Raw genomic sequence first — 23,378 nt, 5'->3', positions numbered from 1 at the left:
GATTTTAATATGTAGCTAAATGTCTACAGAGCCCGTGTACTTATCCACTTCTCTTAGATCTAAACAGTAACCAGCTTAGGCGGTGCAGTTCAAAGGTGATATTTTATAAATAGGTAACTCGAAAGTAGATCTCAAGATTAGTTTCAAATACATAATATTTGAGTAGTGCAAATAAAATTTTTGGTATTTTTTACTCTATAATAAGCTACAATATTTCAAAAAAGAAACTGAGGGAACAAGAAAAAGAAAACTGTTCTCATTGCTTTTTAAATATCTTGCTCCAATCTCTCTAAATATCAGCACGATTGAGAATAAAAAAATGAATTAAATTTTATTAATACATCACAGATACTCTGGTATAGAATTTAATACTGTCTAGATATTAGTTTAAAAGAGGGGCACCTGGGTGGCTCAGTGGGTTAAAGCCTCTGCCTTCGGCTCAGGTCATGATACCAGGGTCCTGGGATTGAGCCCCACATTGAGCCCCACATCGAGCTCTCTGCTTGTTAGGGAGATTGCTTCCCCTCTCTCTCTCTCTGCTTGCCCCTCTGCCTACTTGTGATCTCTATCAAATAAATAAAATAAATAAAATCTTTAAAAAAAAAGATAACAGTAAATTTTAAGTAATAAGTAATTCTATTCAGAAAGGCACAGAGCCAATACATTAGTGGCAAAGTACTGAAACACCCCTTAAGCTGTGCGAGCTCTTAGAGAAGATAATTAACCTTCAGCTCAGAACCATTTTCTCTATCTTTAAAAGTGAGAATAAACAATACCTACCTTTAATGGCTGTTGTGAGGGCAGTCTGACAAAGCACACACTTAGAGAATAGCAACTATTGTTATTATTGGCATTTTTATTATCAATGAGATTTAAAATATTTCAGCTAAAATAGTTAAGTCCACTAACCTTAAATAAGATATTTATGGCAAAGTATACATGTTCTAAGACAAGGTTTTAATCTTAACTTTTTGTTGAAATCATAGTGAAAATAAAATAACCTACCATCAGTTTTCCTTTCATAATCGCTGTGACAATAACCTTTGTAAACCAAATTACTTCCATGCCCATTTTATTTTCTATTAACAAGTTATTTTAAAGTTTAACTTTCTTTGACCCTTTAAGAAACTAATACAAGACTGAACCAGAAATTCAAAAAAAGCTGGGAACAATTTAACCCAAATAAGCAAAATAGCATTTTGCTATCAATCATTAGACTGTCCCTAAATCTGAGTCTGAACAAAGGGCTTTCACTAAATTAAAATATACAAACATCTCAATATAATTCCATAGCAATATGAAACATAGAAAAGTTTGCCTCTGCATTATCCCAAAGAATTTACCATCCCAAGGGCTGGAACCAAATTAATACAAGTAAGCAGAGAAGGAGATAGGATGGAAATATCAGAAAACTGACTGTGTTCTGCTTCAACAAGCTTTAAAATATCTGTCATTTTCATACCAGCAAGAGTTAAAGAATTACTTTAAAATTTTTTAGGTTTGTTTTAAATACATTTTTTTAAGATAAAATGATGGCTTAGATCAAACACTTCATAGCTGTAGGTGATAGTACCTTATTATGCTACACTTGAATCACTCACCGAAGTTTGATCAGGTTCTCCATCTGCCAAACCTGCATCCATAGTGAAAGAAGGTAAGTATATGCTTCTCTTTCTGTTAATATTTAGCCATCCTGTAAATTTGAAAATCCTGGAAGAAAAAAAAAATCCTATGTATTAGGACTAGTATAAAACTGTGAGAAATGGAAAAATCAGTAAGTATATTAGGAGGAAGAAATCATTTTAGGATGAGGTTACTGAGAAATTCAATCATGGAGAAAACAGATTTTGACATGGGCCTTAAAGAATGGTAAAGATTCAGAGAAAAAAAAATGAAGAAAAGAAAATATACCAAGTAATGAACAGCAAGAACAAGGTTACAGATATGAGACTGTTCAAAGTGAAATGTTTAAATCTACCTACAATTAAGGAAATAAGTGTTCTTTTTTCTCATGATTACATTGGCAAATATGCTAATATTGCCAACACTGGCAAGAATGTAGGACAAAGTATTCTCACATACTTTTGGAGAAGAATATAAATTATAACAATTTTTGGTAGGGCAATTAAAAAATATGTATACTTTAATCCAGTAATTTTGAGGCTAATAATTATGCCGTATTTGTTTATACAAATGCACACAGATATACAAACACATCCAACAAAGTAATAGAAATGATGAGAAAACTCGAACTTTAATGTCAATCATTAGGAGTTTGCTTAAATTATACTATAGACATAAAATGGAGTATCATGTAGCAACTTCTAAAAATCAGGTAGGTCTTTGCATACTCTTACGTATTTGCTTTATATATAAACTAAAATGAGGGCCAATTAGGTGGAAATGGCAAATTACAGAACATTATATATAAAATACTCTTCGTGTTTGTGTCTTCCCATTTTTACAATGAATATGTATCACTTTTATATTTTTATTTTGAAAGTCTTAGAAGCATGTCTTTATAACAAGTCTTTTTCTTCTTCAAACTGAACTCTTACAATAACTATATATATTCAAATGTCTCTAATAACCTCTCTAATGGGAGAGATCATACACCATGATTATTTATACTGTAGTTTATTAATATAGTATACCACATTGACTGATTTGTGGATGTTGAACCATCCTCTCACCCCTGGAATAAACTCAATTGATCATGGTGTATGATCTCTTTGATGTATTGTTTAATTAAGTTTGCTTTTTTTTTTTTTTTTCAGGATTTTTGCATCTATGTTCCTCGGGGATATTAACCTGTAATTTTTTCTTGTGACATCCTTGTCTGGTTTGGTATCAGGGAAATGCTGACCTTGTCAAATGAATCTGGAAGAGTTTTCTCCTCTTTTATACTTTGGAAGAGTTTAAGAAGGATTGATATTAATTCTTCTTTGTTTGGTATGTTTGGTAGAATATACAAGTAAAGTTACATGACCTTGGATTCTCACTTGAAATAAGTTTTTAAATTGCTTATTCAATCTCCTTATTAGTAATTGATCTGTTCAAATTTTCTATTTCATCATGATTTAGTCTGAATAGCTTGCATATTTCTAGAGATTTGCCCATTTCTTCTAGATTGTCCAATTTGTTGGCAGATAATTATAATTTTTCATAGTAGTTTCTGATGATCCTTTGTATTTCTCTGGTATCAGCTGTAGTATCTCCTCTTTTATTTTTTTATTGTATTTATTTATGAGTCCTCTTATTCCCTTAGTGAGCTTTAGCTAAAAGCTTGCCAATTTTGTTTATCTTTTCAAAGGATCAGCTCTTAGTTCATTGATATTTTCTACTGCCATTTTAGTCTCTATTTCATTATTTCTGCTCTAATCTTTGTTATTTCCTTCCTTCTACTAACTTTGGGCTTAGTTTGTTCTTTTTATATTTCCTCAAGCTGTAAAGATAGGTTATGAGATTTTTCTTGTTTCTTGAGCTATAGCATTTATCACTGTAAACTTCTCTCTCAGGCTGGCTTTTGATATATTCCACAAATTCTGGTATATTTCCATTTTTGTTTGTTTTGAGATATTTTTTATTTCTTCTTGACTCATACGGTTATTAAGAAGCATGTTGTTTAATCTCCACTATCTGTAAATTTTCCAGTTTTCTTCAAGTAATTCATTTCTAGCTTTCAACCATTATGGTAAAAATGATGCTTGATATGCTTTCAATACTCTTTAATAGAGTAAGACTTGATTTGCTAATGATGTAGTATATGCTGATTAATTGAACATAATAATAAAAATTTTTTAAAAAATAAAATAAAGACTTGTAGCTTAACATACAACCTATTCTAGAGAATGTTCCATGTGTACTTGAGAAGAATGTGCATTCTGTTGCTTTTAGATGTAATTTTCTGATTATGTTTGTTAATTCCATCTGGTCTAACATGTTATTTAAGGGCAGTTTTTTCCTATTGCTTTTCTGTCTGGATCATCTATCCAGTGATGTTGGGGTATTAACATCCCTTATTATTACTGTATTGTTATCTACTTCTCTTTAGGACTTGTAAATACTTGCTTTATGTATGTAATGCTCCAATGTTGGTGCATAAATATTTACAAATGTTAATACTCCTTTTGGATTGATCCCTTTATCATTATATGATGCCCATCTTTGTCTTATTACAGTTTTAAAGTGTATTTTGTTTGATATAAATATAGCTACTCCAGCTTTCTTTAAGTTTCCATTTGCATGGAATATCTTTTTCCATCCCTCCCTTTTCAGACTTCTGTGTGTCCTAACATCTAAAGAAAATCTCTTCAGGCAGCATACAGATGGGTCTTGTTTTTTTTTTGCTGTTGTTATTGTTGTTTTATCTATTCAGCCACTCTCCAATCTTTGATTGGAGAATTTAGTCCAATCAGATTTAAAATAATTTATTTATTTAAAAAAGATTTATTTATTTATTTGACACAGAGAGATCACAAGTAGACAGAGAGGCAGGCAGAGAGAGAGAGAAGCAGGCTCCCTGCTGAGCAGAGAGCCCCATGCGGGACTCGATCCCAGGACCCGGAGATCATGACCTGAGCCGAAAGCAGCAGCTTAACCCACTGAGCCACCCAGGCGCCCCTAAAATAATTTATTTTTTAAATAACTATTTATAGGGGAACCTGGGTGGCTCAGTGGGTTAAGGCCTCTGCCTTCCACTCAGGTTGTGATCCCGGGGTCCTGGGATCAAGCCCCACATCAGGCTCTCTGCTCCGCGGGAAGCCTGTATCCTCCTCTCTCTCTCTGCCTGCCTCTCTGCTGACCTGTGATCTCTGTCAAATAAATAAATAAAAAAATTTTTTAAAATAAATGAATAAATATTTATTTATTTATTTATCTATTTATTTATTTATAAGTATGTACTTATTGCCATTTTGTTAACTGTTTTCTGGATATTTTCATAATTCCTCTTTTCATCTCTCCTCTTACTTTCTTCCTTTGTGGTTTGGGGACTTTAATGGTATGCTTACATTCTTTTTGCTTCATCTTTTGTGTTTTTACCATAAGTTTTTATTTTGTGGTTGTAATGAGGCTTACATATAACAATTTCTAACTATAGCAGTGTATTTTAAGTTGATAACAACTTAAGTTTGATCCCATGGTAAAGCATATCATTTTTACCCCCATCCCCCCCTTGCACATTTAAAAATTTAAAAGATGAAACTGGATGAGAGTCCTTGGGTTATCTGTGCAGACAGAAAAAAGGATCAAGTTCAGATCCCTGAGGTACTTGAATATTAAAGGATCACTATTTATAGAATGAATGAATCCCAATTTTTGCTTTTCAACTTGGAAAAACCACTCCATGTAATTACTAATGCGGAGAACAAAGGCAAAAGACAAAAATTAAACTTCCTTAAAACTTAATAGCCATAGACAATTTCTTGAGATAGGCAGAGTGACCTTTCTCAAGAAGCTTAGGTGCTTCCATGTTAACACTTTGCCCAAGGCAAAAGGCAACCATGGCTATACAGTAGCTCAACCTCCACAAGCCTGGTTTAAAAAAAAAAAAATCTCTTTGGAAACTTCATTATCTCTACCCAACTACCCACCCCACCACCAAGATATAAGTTAGCAATTATCCTCCAAACTTATGGCCCACTGATATACATCTGAAGGGATCTCATAATGAAGGTTTTACTAGCCAGTAGTAAATGACCTTTTCCTTAAAAAATAAATAAATAAAAAAGTAGCCCCTCAAGGTCCTGGTAACCTTGCTTCCAAATTTCTGAGAAACTTACACTATTCCTAACCCCCTCTCAATTTGAAAGTATATAATCAGCAATCCTCACAACCCTAGTGCTGCTCTTTCTGTCCTCCGGTCCTATCCCCATTCTTTAATAAAACCACCCTTTTTGCACCTAAGACATCTTAAGAATTCTTTCTTGACTGTTCGCTGTCAAACCCCAACATGTACATCAATTACATTATGTAAAAACTGAATTAACCAATATAAAAGGCAAAGAAGACACACACACATACAAAAGTCAAATCATAACATGACCAATTTAAAAGAGGAAGCCAGAAGTGGAAAAGAAAGATAAAATTAAGGATAGGTGCCCTAAATTCTTTATCTTTGATAATAAGAAGTTGAAATAAGAGACATTGCTAATATGTCAAGAAATAAGTTTTTAGTACTTTCCTTGAAGCCAAAAATTGCAACATATGAAACAAAAAATCCTAGAGGGAGAGGGTGACTGATTGGAGGCTTAAAGTATAAGCATAATAATTTCCCCATCTTTCAGAGGTGAAAGTCAAAAGATGTTTATATTGATGTAGTTTCACAACATTAGTGAGATCTTTTAAAGCCTACAGACAAAAAAGAATTCTTCAGACGTCTTTGGCACAAAAAATTGATTTTATTAAAGCTTGGAGATTGGTGGGCAGAAAGCGCAGCTGCCCTGGGGTTCTGAGGAATGGCTGATTATATATTTGGGTGTTGGGGGGAGGTAAGGAAAAAGGGAGCTGCCAAAAGGACGTTGATATGCTAAAGAAGACTCTCAGGATACTGGAGGCCTGGCTATTGTGAAACTAAGGTTGTTTTTCCCTATAACAAAGCATTACCATTAATATAGTTGGAAGTTTTCTGAAGAATGTCACATGTATGTAATTCCACACAGGAGTGGGGTTGGGTGGGTAGGTTGTGGGGTGTCAGCTAGTGCTTTGTCCTTGGCCTGCCTTCTGCTCCCTCATCAAAATGATAATCTGAGAATTACAAAGTTTATTTCCTAAAAGTTTAAATGGTAACTAAACACAAACCTAATGGCAATAGGCACCAGGGAGTAGGCTTGAGAAGAAATCTTTTCTGCCATTTAAAAAAATTTTTTAACAGTATATGTTACATACAATCAAGAAGAAAGTATAATAACATGTTTGTAAAAGAGTACAATGTGTCATAATCCTGAAGATTCCCTTCTCCAAATTGCAGGGCTAAAGCTAGGCCTGCATCCAAATTTAAACATAATTACTAGTCAAAGGCAAATTTTAAAGAAGACTTTGTTCCCTCTTTTGTTCCTTTTTTTTTTATCAGTATTCTAGCCATTGTTTGGGGAATTGGTGCCTCACTGTCTATCTACACTTAAAAAAGTTCCTAGAAAAAGTAATTTTTATAATAGTTCTTTACTGGGGGCTTAAATTGCTATTTCAGTAACAGAGAAAAGGAAGGAGCAACTCCTAAGCAATGCTAACATCTTTAACACATGTCACTTAATCTTTAAAAAAAGAAGATTTTATTTATTCCAGAGAGACAAAGACCACAAGCAGGGGGAGGGGCAAAGAGGAACAAGCATACTCCCCACTGTGCTGGGCGTCCCACTCCAGGAGTTCGATCCCCTGGGATCATAACGTGAGCCAAAGGCAGACACTTAACCCACTGAGTCACCCAAGTGCCCTTCTTAATTTTAACAAATTTATGATGCTATAATAAATGATGGCTCCATCTGAAGGCATCAACAAGTTGTATATTATTAGTATTTCCTCCTATCTCACAGGATACCTCAGAAGTTATTTGTTCTGTTTTGTTAAATGATTATGTAACAATAACCAATATTCTCAAAAGCAAGAATGCTTATCAATGAACACATCATACTTCTAAAGTACAACATACTAGAAGAGTATTAGATTCAATAATCCTAATCTCTCTCACTGCCAGTTTGAAAAAAAAAAAAAGGTTGCAAATAAAAACAATTTTGTTTAGCTACTCTGACCTAATATACAGTATTTACACTAAGTCAAATCCTTAAGGAAAGCCTAGTATGAGAAAATCATCACATAATTGTGACAGTTCCCAAAGAGCAAGCCAGAAGCACCAACATCATAATCACAAGCACTTTGACAAAATAAATTATGTAAATGGATTGCTGGAATAAAGCAATCATCTATCCAAAGGGCTTTCATCTATATTATTGCAAAATAGTGCAGTACATATGTTTCTTAGAGTATAATAATATTTTGTTTTACCTATGAATTGTGTTAAAATTCCTTTCATTCTAAAAATAGTAACAACAACAACAATGATGATAATAAAATACACAATATGTAGAATTCAGCCAAAATAATATCATTAGCAATTTGCCCAGAGGGAAACCAACGGTGTTAGACTAAGTTCAATGAAAAACAGAAAATCACTACTACTAAATTTCTGGTAAGATACAAAACAAATTCCATTTCCCATTTTCTTTAGATTAACCATTAATATACATAACTCATAATTGTTAAAGCTTAAAATAAGCCTTTATACATATATTACTTCACCATCAATTGTATGTCCTAAAATGGCTCAAAACACATTCATCAAATATTTATTTACTTCTTGTCACATAGGAGACACTGATGTAGATTCTGGACATATATGGAACAATCAATATCATTCCTGTCCTAGCCAAAAAAAGGCAAAATAAACTGACTAGTATATTACAATGTAATGAGTCTTCTGACAAAGCTACATGTATGATGTTACCTATGTAGCACATAAGGATATTAAACTCAGCCTTCTGGAGGTAGCAGAGTAACAACATACAAAAAAAGAACTTCGCAAAGCCTTTTTATATTAAATAAAACAAATTAACTACCAGAAGTAGAATATATAAATAAATCTAACTAGGATTAATTAATGTAGAATCTTTTATAAATCTTTATAATCTAATAGCTTTTTTAACTTTTGCAGTCTATTTTAAACTTTGGTTTACATTTTTTTGAGATTCATCTATCTGGTTTTAGATCTAGTAACAAAACTAGTTAACCTTATCTCCCAATAAATACCTAATTCTACAAAATATAAAATAAAATAATATGAAATAATGAAGTCATCTCAAATAGATTACTATAGAGTACAATTTTTCTAAAAAATACATGTGGAAAAGGAACAGATTAGAAAGGTAACTTCATAATTTAAAAATAAATTTTGACACAGCAAGATTCTATTTTATGTATCTATTCTATATAATATATATTTATATGAATATATATTTATATTAATTAGATATATATCCACTCTATATAATATAAATATATATTTATATATTATAAATATATAAATTTATATATTATAAATATATGTTTATATTATATAGAGTGGATATATATCTAATTAATATATATTTATTTATATATTTAAATTTATATATTATAAATATATATTTATATTATATAGAGTAGATATATATCTAATTCATTGGACATTTTGCAGAGTTGGATACAGAGAAAAAAATATGAATGACAGAATATAGCTCAAGGTAATACATTTCCTTAAAAGTGTCAAGCCAATCTGCAAAGAACTACGTAAGAACCCTCTTACTATACATTCATACTTCCCTGTTAATACTTCAAGAAAAAAATCATTCCGAAGTGAAATATAGAGTTTATGGGTTTAAAAGGAAATAGCAAAACAGCACATAGAGACAATAACCAACCTAGTAGCAACCAGACCCAGCATCCAGTCTGTGATCTCCATCATTTCTTATTAAAAGGTATCAGGGCTTCTTTGAGAAATGGCATATTCTAGGTCTAAGAAAACAAATGTACAAGGTATGCCTAGAATATCTTACATTCCAGTATCTTGCATATCCAAGCAAAATGCAAGGTTTATATAATGAAGACTCAGGAGCCAACGCAAAAGGACTCTCTATGGCCAAGATAGGACTACTTTATAGAGAAAATTTATACCTATAAAACGTAGTTTGAAAATCAAAGAGCTAAACAACCATTTCAAGAAATCTGAGGGATGCTTGGGTGGCCCAGTTGGTTAAGCCACTGCCTTTGGCTCAGGTCATGATCCTGGAGTCCCAGAATCGAGTCCCACATCAGGTTCCCTGCTCAGTGGGGAGTCTGCCTCTCCCTCTGATCCTCCCCTCTCTCATGCTCTTCTCTCTCTTAAATAAATTAAAAAAAAATTTTTTTAATTTGAAAGAGGGGCAAATTAAATCTAAAAAGTAAAAGGAAGGAAATAACAAAGAGAAAAATCTACAAGGTCAAAAGTTAGTTCTTTAAAAAGATTCAATTTGATGAAGGCTAGGTAAAAAGCAAGGGGGATAAAAGAGACCAGAAAAATAACCAATATTATGACTGATAAAGGAGAAATCATAACAAATCCTCCAAACATTAAAGATATCCTGAAAGAAAATTATAAATAACTATACCAATAAATTTGAAAATTTGTAAGAAAAAGAAATCCTAGAAAAATCCAACTTATTGGGCATCTGAATGGCTTAGTCGGTTAAATGTCTGCCTTCACCCTCAGGTCATGAGCTCAGCGTCCTGGGATTGAGACCCACACTACACAGTACTGGGCTCAACTGGTTGTATCAGACCCTTGATCCCAGCTCAGGTCTTTATGTCAGGGTCATGAGTTCAAGCCCCTCACTGGGCTCCATATTAGGTATAGGGCCTACTTAAAACAATAAAAGAAAGAAGATAAGACCAAACCAGACCAGACCAGACCAACAGCCAGCACAGAGACAGATTTCACTAGCTTTTGCCCCACAGGTATTTGAGTTCACAGACTCTAGCTGCCTGATCCTCCACATACAAATACATTTCTTCCTTTCATCTGCCCCCTCCAGAGCCTGGGAATTATACCAGCAGCCAGTCCAGGAATCTGTGGTTGCTGAGTTCAAGACACCAGCCTAGACTCCCATAGCTGACTTCTACTTGATAGGAATGTGCTCAGAGGAGCTCCTCCAGTTGTGTACTTGCACACTACTGGCCTGACATCTGGTACCACCTTCCACTATCACATGCACATACATACACATTTTGGAGACTGCAACCAAGGAAGAGCACACCAACAGCCAGGGCCATCATAGCTTCTTGTGGGTCCAGATCAGGCCCTGTCTTCTGTCACTGGGCAGTACCACTGAATCACTTACAGCTAGCGCCTTGAGCTGTGCACCTGCACATCCTGGCCCAACTCCATCACTGTCCTCTACTGCCATGCACCCATAGCAAGACACAGCAAGCATGTGGGGCACACCTAGAGCCAAGGCCCCTGCAGCTATCTACCTGCCCTGAGCCCCACCATTACATGTCTGTTTGTGACCACACCTGCCACTAGCTGCACCCCTAGCTAGTCCTTATAGCTGAGTGTGTGAATACCACAAGTTCCAGACACTACCACTGCTTGCCCTGGACCCTAGGTGCTGAATCTAGAGGTACTACTGAGGACCACAACAATCCTCAATGACTCTGCAGAACTCCCAAAACACTAGCCAAAAAACACACATTTGTTGATGCTATAGACCCCAACGGCTTTAGCCAATGGGCCACAATGGCCACTGAAAACCCAGTGCTGCCACATGCCCCTGCACTTGGTATCCTAATACTACGAGACTCAGGGACACAGCATACTCTAGTGTGCCCCCCCTGTCGATGAAAGTCTTCTCTTACTGAAATCAGTCTATAAAGTCAGGAAGGGGTGACTGATTCTTCAAATACATAGACACAAAGATACAATACTATAAAATATCGAGAAAACATAGCTAAACCAAAGCAATATGGTAAACCTCCAGAAACAAACTGGCTCTAAAGAAATGGGAGATCCAGGAATTGCCCAACAAAGAATTCAAAATAATCATTCTGAAGATACTTAGAGAGCTACAAAAGAACACAGAAAAACAATTTAACTGTAACAAGAAAATCATACAAGAAGATAAACAGTTCAGCAAAGAGAGAGAAAACAAAGAACAAATAAATTTTGGAACTGAAGAATACAATAACTAAACTGAAGAATTCAACAGAAAGCTTCAACAGCAGATCAAAGAACAAAAGAAATAATCAGGGGGCTTGAAGACAGATCTTTTGAAATCATCCAGAAAGGCAAGAAAGAAAGAAAGAAAGAGAAAAAAGAAAAGGTATGCAGATGTCTATGGGTCTCTATGGGTCTTATAAGATACCAATAAGAGAAGCAAGGTATACATTAAGGTATACAAATGTAGAAAACACATTTAAAGAAATAACAGCTGAGAAGGCAAACTTGGGAGATTTGTCTGGATATCCCGGTTCATGAAGCTAATAGGTCACCACATTTTCAATCCAAACAATCTTCTCCAAACACATTATAATAAAATGGCCCAAAAGCAAAGAGGATTTTAAAAGCAGCAAGAGGAAAAAAAAATTCTTGCATATAAGGGAACTCCCATGTCTATCAGTGGATTTCTCATCACAGGCCTTGCAGGCCAGGAGTGAAAAGAGTGCTATAGTCAAAGTATGGAAAGAAAGGAAAATTGTCAACCAAGAATGTTTTACCCAGCATGATTGTCCTTCAGTAATGAAAGCAAGATAAAGACCTTCCTAAACAAAACCTGAGGGAGTTCTTTACCACTAGACCTCCCTTACAAGAAATATTGAAAGGACCTCTTCAAGCTGAAGCTAAAGGACATTAATCAGTAACATGGAAACTTAGGAAAATAAATAGCCATTAGTAAAGGCAAGTAAGTAGTCTAATTTTGAATACTCTAATACTGTAATATGGTGGTGTGTTAACTCTAGTATAAAGGTTGAAGGACAAAAATAGTTATAGCTGTAATTATTTGTAAATTGATACACAATATAAAAAGATTAAAATGTGACATCAAAAACACAAAATGTGAGGGAGGGGAATGAAAGAGCAGTTTTCTGTTTGTTGGGTTTGTTTTGTTTTTTTGAGACCAAAGTTAAGTTGATATCAGCTTAAAATAGATTGTTATATCTATAAGATGTTTCAAGTAGGCTTCAGGGCAACCAAAAAACAAAAACTTAAAGAAGACACACATAATTGGTAATCGAAGTGTACCAATATAGAAAATCATCACTTTATAAAGAAGGAGAATAAGAGAGGAAGAAAGGCACAAAGAAACTATAATATGGGCAGAAAACAATTAGCAAGATAGAAATAATAGGTTCTTACTTATCAATAATTACCTTAAATGTAAATAGATTAAACACACCAATGAGAGGGCACAGAGTGGCTGAATTGATTTAAAAAAAAGAAAAAAAAAGATCCAACTATATGCTGCCTACAAGAGACTCACTTCAGCTTCAAGGACACATATAGGCTCAAAGAGAAGAGGTGAAAAAACATTTCATGCAAATAGAAACCAAAGAGAGCAGAGGTAACTACAATTATAACAGAGAAAATAGACTTGAAGTCAAAAATTGAAACAAGACAAAAAAGGTCATTATATAATAAAAAAGGGGTCAATTCACCATGAGGATATAACAATTGTAAATATATATGCACCCAACATTGAAGCAACTAAATATATTAAGCAAATTATACTAATAGATTTGAAGACAGCAATATAATAATGGGGGGACTTCAATACCCCACTTTCAAAAATGGACAAACCTTCCAGACAGAAAATCAATAAGGAAACACTGGACTTGAACTATACCTTAGATTAAATGTACCTAACAGACATATACAGAACACTACAAGCAACAGCAGCAGAATACACATTTTTCTCAAGTACACATGCAACATTCTCAAGGATAAATCATATGTTAGGTTACAAAACAAGTCTCAGCAAATTTTAAGAGACTGAAATCATGCTAGGATCTCTTCAAACCACAAAGATTTGGAACTAGAAATCAATAATAAGAAAAGCAGAAAATTCACAAACGTGGAATTTAAATAACGCATTCCTGAACAACCACAGAGTCAAAGAGGAAATTAACAGGGAAAGAAAGAAATATCTGGAAATAAATGCAAATGTAATACAACATAACAAGTTTATGGAATACAGCAAAAGAGTTTATAGGGATAAATGCCTAAACTAAGAAAAAGGAATGATCTCAAGCAACCCAACTTTACACCTCAAAAACTGAAAAAAACAAGAACTAAGCCCAAAGTTAATAGAAGAAATAAGCTAAAGATCAAAGATGAAAAAAATGAAACAGAATAGAAAAACAATACAAAGACCAATGAAACTAAGAATTGGTTTTTTGAAAAAATAAACAAGAAATTAACAAATTAAAAATGGAAAGAGACATTACAGCAGATAGCACAGAAATACAAAAGCCCATAAGACACTAATAATGAACAATTATACACCAAAAATGAACAACCTACAAGAAATGGATCAATTCCTAGAAGCATACAGTCTACCAAGTCCAAATCATAAAGAAATAATTCTGAGCTGACCAAGTAACAAGTTAAGGAGACTGAAGCAATAATCAAAACCCCCAATAAAGAAAAGCCTGGGATCAGATGCCTACATGGGTAAATTCTACCAAAATTTTAAAGATTTAATACCAATTCTTCTCAAACTCTTCAAAATAAACTACAGAAGGGAACACTCCTTAATTCATTTAATGAGGTCAGCATTATCCTGATACCAAAGACAATGATACTACAAGAAAACAGGCCAATATCCTGATGACTATAAACACAAAAATCCTCAACAAAATAATAGTAAACAGAATTCAATAGCACTTTAAGCAGATCATACACAATGATCAAATAGGATTTATCCCCTAGGATGCAAGGATAGTTCAACACATGCAAATCAATAAATGTAAATATGCTATATTACTAAAATGAAGGACAAAAATCACATGATCATCTCAACAGCTGCAGAAAAAGCATTTGACAAAGTCAACATCCTTTCATAATTAACTGGAAAAAAATAAAAGCTCAACAAATTGGGTATAGAAGGTAACATATCTCAACATAAAGATCATATATGAAAAATCCACAGCTAACATTCAGTGGTGAAAGGCTGAAAGCTTTCCTTTCAAGATCAGGAAGATCTTTATTTTGAAGAGTTTGAGAAGAATTTTATTTCCAGTCCCAGCCAGAGCAATTAGGCAAGAAAAAGAAATAAAAGGCATCCAAACTGGAAAGGGAAAAGCAGAAGTGTCTCAGAGCACCTGGGTGACTCAGATGGTGTCTGCCTTTGACTCAGGTCCCGGTCTCCAGGTCCTGGGATCAAGCCCAACCTACATCAGGCTCTGCTCAGGGGGAGTCTGCTTTCCCTCACCCCTCTCCTGCTCTCGCTCTCTCATTCTCTCTTGCAAATAAATAAATAAAACCTTTTTTAAAAAAAGTGTCTTGGGGCACCTGGGTGGCTCAGTCGGTTAAGCCTTTGCCTTTGGCTCAGGTCATGATCTCAGGGTCCTGGGATCAAGTCCCACATCGGGCTCTCTGCTCAGAAGGGAGCCTGCTTCCCTTCCTCTCTCTCTGCCTGCCTCTCTGCCTGCTTATGATCTCTGTCAAATAAATTTTAAAAATCTTTAAAAAAAATAAATAAAGTGTCTTTGTTTGCTGATAATATAATCTTGTATACAGAAAATCCTAAACACAGTTAAAAAACTGACAGATCTAATGAACATATTCAGTAAAACTGCAAGATACAAAATCAAAAATTACTATAGTACAATAAACTATGTGGAAAAAAACAAAGAAGTCAATTCCATTTACAATAGCATCAAAAAGAATAAAATACTTAGGAATAATTTTTTTAAAAGAATTGGTTCTATTTATTTATTTTTAAGATTTTATTTTATTTATTTGACAGAGAAAGACACAGGGAGACAGGGAACACAAGCAGGGGGAGTGGGAAAGGGAGAAGCAGGCTTTCCCCTGAGCAAGAAGCCCAATGCCAGATTTGATCCCAGGACCCTGGAATCATGACCTGAGCTGAAGGCAGACACTTAACAACTGAGCCACCCAGGTGAACCGGCTTTATTTTTAATTTTTTTTCAAGTAAGCTCTACACCCAAAGTGGTCCTTGAACTCATGACTCCAAATGACTCATGACTAATGACTCCAAAATCAAGAGTCATGTGCTCTACTGACTGAGCCTGCCAGGTACCCCACTTAGAAATAAATTTAATCAAGGAAGTGAAAGATCTAAATACTGAACACCATAAGACTCCAAGGAAGAAATTAAAGTAGACATCCCATATTCATGGATCAGAAGAATTAATATTTTTATATATTCATACTATTCAAAGTCATCATTGATTCAGTGCAACCCCTACCATTATTTCAAAGATACATTTCACACTAAAATACAAAAACAATCCTTAAATTCCAGCGGAACTATAAAAGACCCCAAATAGCCAAAGCAATCTTCAGAAGAATGAAGTTGGAGGCATTATAATTTCTCTTTTCAAATTATATTACAAAGCTATAGTAACCAAAACAATATGGTCCTGGCATAAAACAGACACAGACCAATGGGACCGGACAGAGAACTCAGTAATAAACTCCTAAGTATATGGTCAACTAATATTTGACAAGGGAGCCAAAAATACTCAATGGGGAAAGAATAGTCCTTTCAGTAAATGATGTTGGGAAAACTGGAAAGTCACAGGCAAAAGAATGAAACTGGATCCCTATCTTACACCATACACAAAAATCAACTCAAAGTGGACTAAGGAATTAAACCTAAGACCTGAAACCAAATAACTTCCAGAAGAAAACAAAGGAAAAAGCTCCTTGACATCAGTCTTGGCACTGATTGGGGGCGGAGGGGCTATGTAACACATATACAAGCTACAAAAGCAACATTGGTATACCTTCTTTTTATAGGAATAAGACTGGACTGTATGAAACTAAAAAGCTCCTGCACAGCAAAAGAAACAATATATATGAAAAGTCAATCTACAAAATGTGATGAAATATTTGTGAACCACATGTCTGATAAAGGATTAATATTCAAAAAAGATAAGGAACTCGTACAACTTGATAGCAAAAAAAAAATCTGATTTAAATATGGGCAGAGGACTTGAATAGACATTTTCCTGAAGACATACAAATGACCAACAACTACATGAAAAGGTGCTCAACACCACTGATCATAGAGGAAATGCCTATCAAACCCACAATGATTGGGGTGCCTGGGTGACTCAGCTGTTACATTACATAGCTGCCTTTGGCTCAGGTCATGATCCCAGGGTCCTAGGATTCGAGCCCCCAATAGGGCTTCCTGCTGAGCTCCCTCCTCTCACACTCCCCTGCTAGTATACCCTCTCTCACTGTGTCTTGCTCTGTCAAATAAATAAAATCTAAAAAACAAACAAACAAACAAACAAACACAATGATTAGTCAACTCAAAAAAACAAGAGATAACAAATGTAGGTGAGGATATGAAGAAAAAGGAACCCCAGTGCACTGCTGTCAGGAATATAAACTGGTACAGCCACTGTGGAAAACAGTATGGAGATTCCTCAGGAAGTTAAAAATAGGACTACCATTAGCAATTCCATTACTGGGTATTTATCTGAAGGAAACAAAATCATTATCTTGAAGAGATATCCCATGTTCATGCAGCATTATTCACAATCGCCAAAACATGGAAATTTTATTTATAAAATAGAATTATTCAGCTACTAAGAAAAGGAAATCCTGCCATTTCCAACATGGATAGACCTTGAAGACATTAAGTTAAGTGAAATTAAATCAGACAGAGAAAGACAAATACTGTATGACCTCAATTATATGTGGAATCTAAAAACACTGAACTCATAGAAACAGAGTTGTCAGGGGCCTCAGGGGAAGAGGAAATGAGGAAATACTGGTCAAAGTGTACAAACTTCCAGGTGTAAGATGAATAGATTCCAAGGATATAATGTACAGCATGGTGACTACAGTTGACAATTCTGTATTGTAATTTGAAAGCTGCTATGAGAGCAAAGCTTTAATGTTCTCACAACAACATAACAAAATGGTAATTATGTGAGATTAAGGATGTCTTTAACACAAAGTTTTGGTAAACATCCTGCAGCACATGCATGGATCAAATCATCACACTGTTTACCTTAAACTTACACAGTATAATACGGTCAATTACATCTCAAGGCTGGGGGAAAAGGTATGTTTGCTCTTATTTATTTTGGAAACCTCAGTTTCTTCCACGGTACCTGGCACATAGCAAGCACTGGGAAAAAAAATTCAGTAAGTGAATAACAGGAACAAAGTAAAACTTTCTTCACAAGTAATTAAGACTACATGGTTTAAATCATTGAGTCACTTAAGGGTATGAACAAAAGATTGAAGAAAAACAACTGATGTATAAAGCAGAGTAGTCTTCTTCGTGGGCATTTAATAAATGATCATGGCAAATCTATGAAGGCTGAAAAGTTTGAGTTCAGCCAAGAAATGTTAAAACTGCATTATAAGATTAAAGAAATATTATGTCAACCTAGAAACTATAGCAGTAATGGATTTTTTTTTAACCTGTACACGTTGACTTCCCCTTCCTGTAATAATATGTACCTTGATCTTCCCTTGAAGAAAGCAAACCTCCTCCAATGTATGCAATCTTGCTTGGTACCCTGCTCTCCCCTAGCAAAGACTGAGCAATAAACCCAAACCAAGTCAATCAGTCCTATCTGACTCACTCTCCTGAGACAGCTGACTCAAGAGCAGAGTGATCACATGAATGAATTTTTAGACCCTGGAGTTCTTTCTAAATCATGGTTTTCCAACTTTTACTTCATGAAAATGAGCTTATCATTCTGGTATACTATTTAAGTCAGCAAAAGTTTCCTACTGCTTGAACCAAAGAACCCTAACTGAATGTATTTCAGCCTTGTACAACTAAAATAAGCAAGCCTTGAATAACAAAGTCAAGGCTAACTTCAAATGAATCCACAAAAGTGGTATGTGAGACTTGAAACATAAAACACCATATACGCTATAAGGAAAAAAAGCAACAATAGCATTATATTCACCTATGTGTTCTAGCTAGGTGTTTTAATTCCATTAATAAGATCTATCACATAAACATCATCAAGACCAGGTTTTAACCAGAATGATACGGAGAAAAAGGAGAAAAAACCGTGTTTAATCAGAAATGTGACCTCTCTCTCAATTTTAGTTCGGTCTTACTATCCAAAATGCCTCCTCTGGAGCTCTTATATCTTAGTTTCTCATCCCCTATCAAATGAAGGATTTGTGGTCAACTGCATGATTAGTATTAAGAGGAGAAACATATCTAAAAATATCTATTTGAGCAGCTGACAATTCCATTTGTCTGATCTTATAATCTACGCAGTCTTTCTGAAGTAAACAGTGGAAACAAAGTATATGACCAATCCTTATGAGACCCAAGACCATAATCAACCCATCTCAATAACTAAAAAAAGGGGAAGCTATAACTCCACCTCTATCTCATCACCTCCCTGGTTTCTAAAAATTCTAAGTTGTATCAAATGCAAAGCTTAGAAACATCTTTCAAATGATAAATGTGATTTCCGTAGGAAGAAAAATATACACACATATTTCTACCATCGCCTAGGACTTATCAGTTACAAGAACAAGTTAATTAAAATGCATAATCAAGACTCTTGAATGTTTCCAATATGTGAGAAGTAAAGAAAAAGGATACAGAATAAACAGAAGATAAAATCCCCAAGGACAAAAAGAAAGAGAGAATTGAAAGAAAACATTAAAAAAGAGAGAAAGAAATGAAATAAAACACTGATAAATAAAAATCAATACAAAATTGAATGCCACATTTATCACTTCTATTATTTTTATTCTAAAATAAGACAGTTTAAGAAGAAAAATGAAAGCATCTGGGCACTATTTTGAAATCACAAATAGTATTCATTTTTTTAGTTTAATTTACATGTAGTTAAACTAAATTAAGTGCAATCTGTATCTAAAGTTTTTCTTCAATTCAACATGTTCCTTCTTAAACACCCTTTAGTTTTGGCAACTGCCATTAGTGTTTCTCAAATACTCGGTGAAAGAATGCTTTAGACAAAGCTAAGATGCTTCTGTTAAAGAGACACAGGAGAGGGAGAAAAAAACATGATTTTAAAGTAACTGAGAAGTGTTACAATTTCATTTCCCAACCAATTCCAGATTTGGTATTTAAACACCTGGCTTCTGACACACACTTTTGGTATTGCAGACCCTATTAACTGACCTCCAAAAACATAGATATACCACTGAAACCTAGTGTTACTTATTACCAATGATTTTTAGGAAAAGAAGATCATCAACTGCTGTCTAATTCCTTCTCACCAGCTGAAAGTACTTAGCATCGTCCTTAAAACAAATAATATCTGCCCCCAAAATATCAAGCACAAAGCCTCATTGGCGGCAACATTCTGAAAACATAAACTAACAAAAACAAGTAAATGAAAACAAAAATCGCCATGCACACAAACATAAGCAGTGAGGGCAAGAGAGAAAATTATACAAGGACTTTTTTTCTATTTTCAAGATGATTTTGGGTTAGGGGATTTATACTACCTCCAAAATTTATTACAAAAATGAAGCAAAAGAGTTTGATATTGGCATAACATAATATACACCACTGGAAGAGAACAGAAAGTCCAGAAATGACATCCATGGTCAATTAGTTTGCAAGAGAAGTGCCAAGGAAACCCAATAAAAAGGAAAATATTTTAAATAAAAATCTCATTAAAAGAGGGGGGGGAAACCTGACTTACACTAAACACAAATATTAATTCAAAATAAATCACAGACCTAAATGTAAAAGCAAACATAAATGTAAATATAAATATTTCAATATAAAACTGTTAGAATAAAATAGCAAAAATCTTCACAAATTTGGGGTAGGCAAAAATTTCTTAGGAGACTAGAAAACACAAACCATAAAAGAAAAAACTGGTATGCTAGACTCCATAAAAATTAAAAGCTTCTCTTCAGAAACAGAGTTAGGAAAATGAAAAGGTAAACCAGACTAGGAAAAAACATACACAATACATACATTTGACAAAGAACCAGTATCAGACCATAAGAACTCTTAAAAGTCAATAATAAGAAAAAGCAAAAGTTTTTAAATAGACAAAAGATTTAAACAATAAATAAGAATACAAATGACCGACAAACTAATGAAAATATGCTCAATACACTACTGGTCATCAGTAAAATGCAAATGTAAAACCACAACGAGATACTACTACACAATCACTAGAAACTAAAATTTTTTAAACCGTTGACAAGGAGAAGGAACAACTGGAACTCTTATATGCTGTTGGTGAAAATAGAAAACAGTAGAACTATCCCGAGGGTTACCCAGGAGAAATGGAAATATGTCTGCTCAAAGACTTGTACATGGATTTTTCATAACAGTTTTTTTTAAAGATTTTATTTATTTATTTGAAAGAGATAATACAAGCTGAGGGGAGATGCAACCAGGAGAAGCAGGCTCACTGTTGAGCAGGAAGCCTGATGCAGAACTCTGGGATCATGACCTAAGCCGAAGGCAGATGCTTAACTGACTGAGCCACCTGGGTGGCCCTTACAACATTTTTAATAGTCAAGTCAAATATCTAAGTGAACGAACAAATTGCAGTACATTCATACAATGGAATATATCTAGCAATAAAAATGAATAATCTCAAAAACATGCTGAGCAAAAGAAGCCACACAAGAGTACATATTCTATTATTTCACTTACATGAAATCCTAGAACAGACAAGAAACAATGTGTAGTGAATAGAACTCAGATCAGTTGTTGTCTGAAGAAGAGCTGGGAAAGTGGGGACAGTGGAGAAGGGGAAATATTAAGTAGGATAAGGGCACAAGGGATTTTGGGGACTGATGAAAATGTTCTACATCTTCTTTATGGTAGTGATAGTTACATGGGCATATGCATCTGTCAAAATGCATCACATTATATACATAAAATGGGTATTTTATTCTATGGAAATTATATAAAAACAGTGTTTGGTTTTTTCCTTTAAGTGCTATTGGTAGGTTAAGTGATAAAAACCAAGAAAGGAAAGAATACGTATGGCAGAATACTACTATAAAAAGCAACTTTTTTTAAATGATAGGAAAAGCTCACATTTTAGCAAAGCTAAAGCTAGGAATGTACCAAAATTTATTTAATTTCAATGTAAAATGAGCACAACTCATAAGACAGCTGTGAAAATTAAACGAGATAGTTAACACTGTACCTGGTATATCACAGTAACACAACTCATACTGGTTGACGCTGTATCTATCCATGTTAAGTGTTAAGGTAAAACCAAGAAAATCGTGAAAGAACTTTTAGGGGAAATAATTTTAGATGCCAATTTTAAAAGGAGAAAAGGAGATGGATGAAAAGGAAGGAGGGCATTGCTGGTGGAGGGAATGGTAATATACAGAAGAACGGAGGCGGCAAGGAGCAAGCTGCATGTTCCGAGATGGAAAAATTAGCATGCATGTGGCAGCAAGTCCATATACGGGAATAACTAAAAAAGCAGGGTAATCTTCCCATCTGACATAAATATTCATTTAAATTTTACAGTAGGATCCAGAATAGTAACTTCATCCAGTTGATGCTATGATACAACATAAATAAACTCAACTTCACAAGAAAAATAAATTTGGCTATGTAAAATCAGAAAAAGGAAAAAGTTCTGTTTAAAAAATATGAATGATTACAATCATCAGCTTTAGTCTCTTGGAGGTTAGCCATAGTTCTTTCCCTAAAGAAAAAATAATTATTAAAATATAATTATAGCAAGGCAACATATGGACTTGCTGTGCAGTTGTCACTGCACTCCTAAAATTATGAAAGCTATACTTTACAGAATCTAAAATCTGTAAGTGATCACTCCGAAAAACAAGGCCTTAAAAATCTCCTCAAAAAACTAATCAACTACAACAAAAATTATCTCATGGCATGCTACTTAATGTCAGAATGCTACAGTTATATTCCAAAAGACCTGAAGTGAACAAGATCAGGATTCTTGAGCACTTACATAATTTTGAAATGTTATTATATGTATGCATTTTTAAATGTGTTTAATAAAAAGAATGCAGGGGTAGCATTCTTGTAGCATTCAAACTAACTTGAATCCTTATTAAGATTTTACATATTCAGCAGAGTAACTCCTGTATATATTTTGTACATAAAACATTAAAGTGTCATTTCAGTGTTTTAATTCTGGGAAGAGACAGACACGATCATCAGTAATAACTTAGGCTAATTTAGTTCCCAGAATGAGAGAAATGTACAGAAATGTAGAAAGAGAATGAGATGCACAATGAAAAAGGAAATATTAAAGGGTAATAATACTGACCTTTAAAAAGAGTAGCAGCAATATCACTATGGTGAAGACAACAAACCTAGAAGATTAAATTAAGTCAAGTATCTTGTTGAGGAAGGATGTAAAAAAGTGACAGCTAACATAAGGTTTCATCTGCTCCATTTATACCAAAGCAATATCCAGTTAGAGGCCTAGGCTCAAACTGGAACGTGCAGAGACTAAAGAATGACCTTACCTAGTTTTGCATTCTTAGGCCCACATGATATCTTAGGCCCAAATCAATGTAATACCTGAAATAATTATGAATGCATAAAAATTATTAATGTGCTATATCATCCAGAATTATGATTTTCTCTTTAAAATTTCCTTCTGATGATTTTTTTTAAAAAAGATTT

General features: G+C 34.2%; 1 protein-coding gene across 8 annotated transcripts in view; it reads right to left on the bottom strand.

Annotated features, from left to right (window-relative positions):
• The window catches only part of OSBPL8 (oxysterol binding protein like 8), a 154,415-nt gene that overhangs the window by 109,791 nt on the left and 21,246 nt on the right, over positions 1-23,378 (bottom strand). For 4 of the 8 annotated variants that reach the window (XM_059402419.1, XM_059402421.1, XM_059402422.1 and 1 more), the window contains exon 2: positions 1,602-1,710. In XM_059402419.1, the coding sequence (XP_059258402.1) occupies positions 1,602-1,643 (42 nt within the window). In that variant the 5' untranslated portion in view covers positions 1,644-1,710. Of the gene's footprint in view, positions 1-1,601; positions 1,711-23,016; positions 23,063-23,378 lie in introns of those variants that run through there. The other 4 variants (XM_059402420.1, XM_059402424.1, XM_059402426.1 and 1 more) reach the window with 2 other exon arrangements.

This window comes from Mustela nigripes, chromosome 6, assembly GCF_022355385.1.
Source record: "Mustela nigripes isolate SB6536 chromosome 6, MUSNIG.SB6536, whole genome shotgun sequence".
Taxonomy (NCBI): domain Eukaryota; kingdom Metazoa; phylum Chordata; class Mammalia; order Carnivora; family Mustelidae; genus Mustela; species Mustela nigripes.
This window is presented reverse-complemented; position numbering and strand designations above follow the sequence as displayed.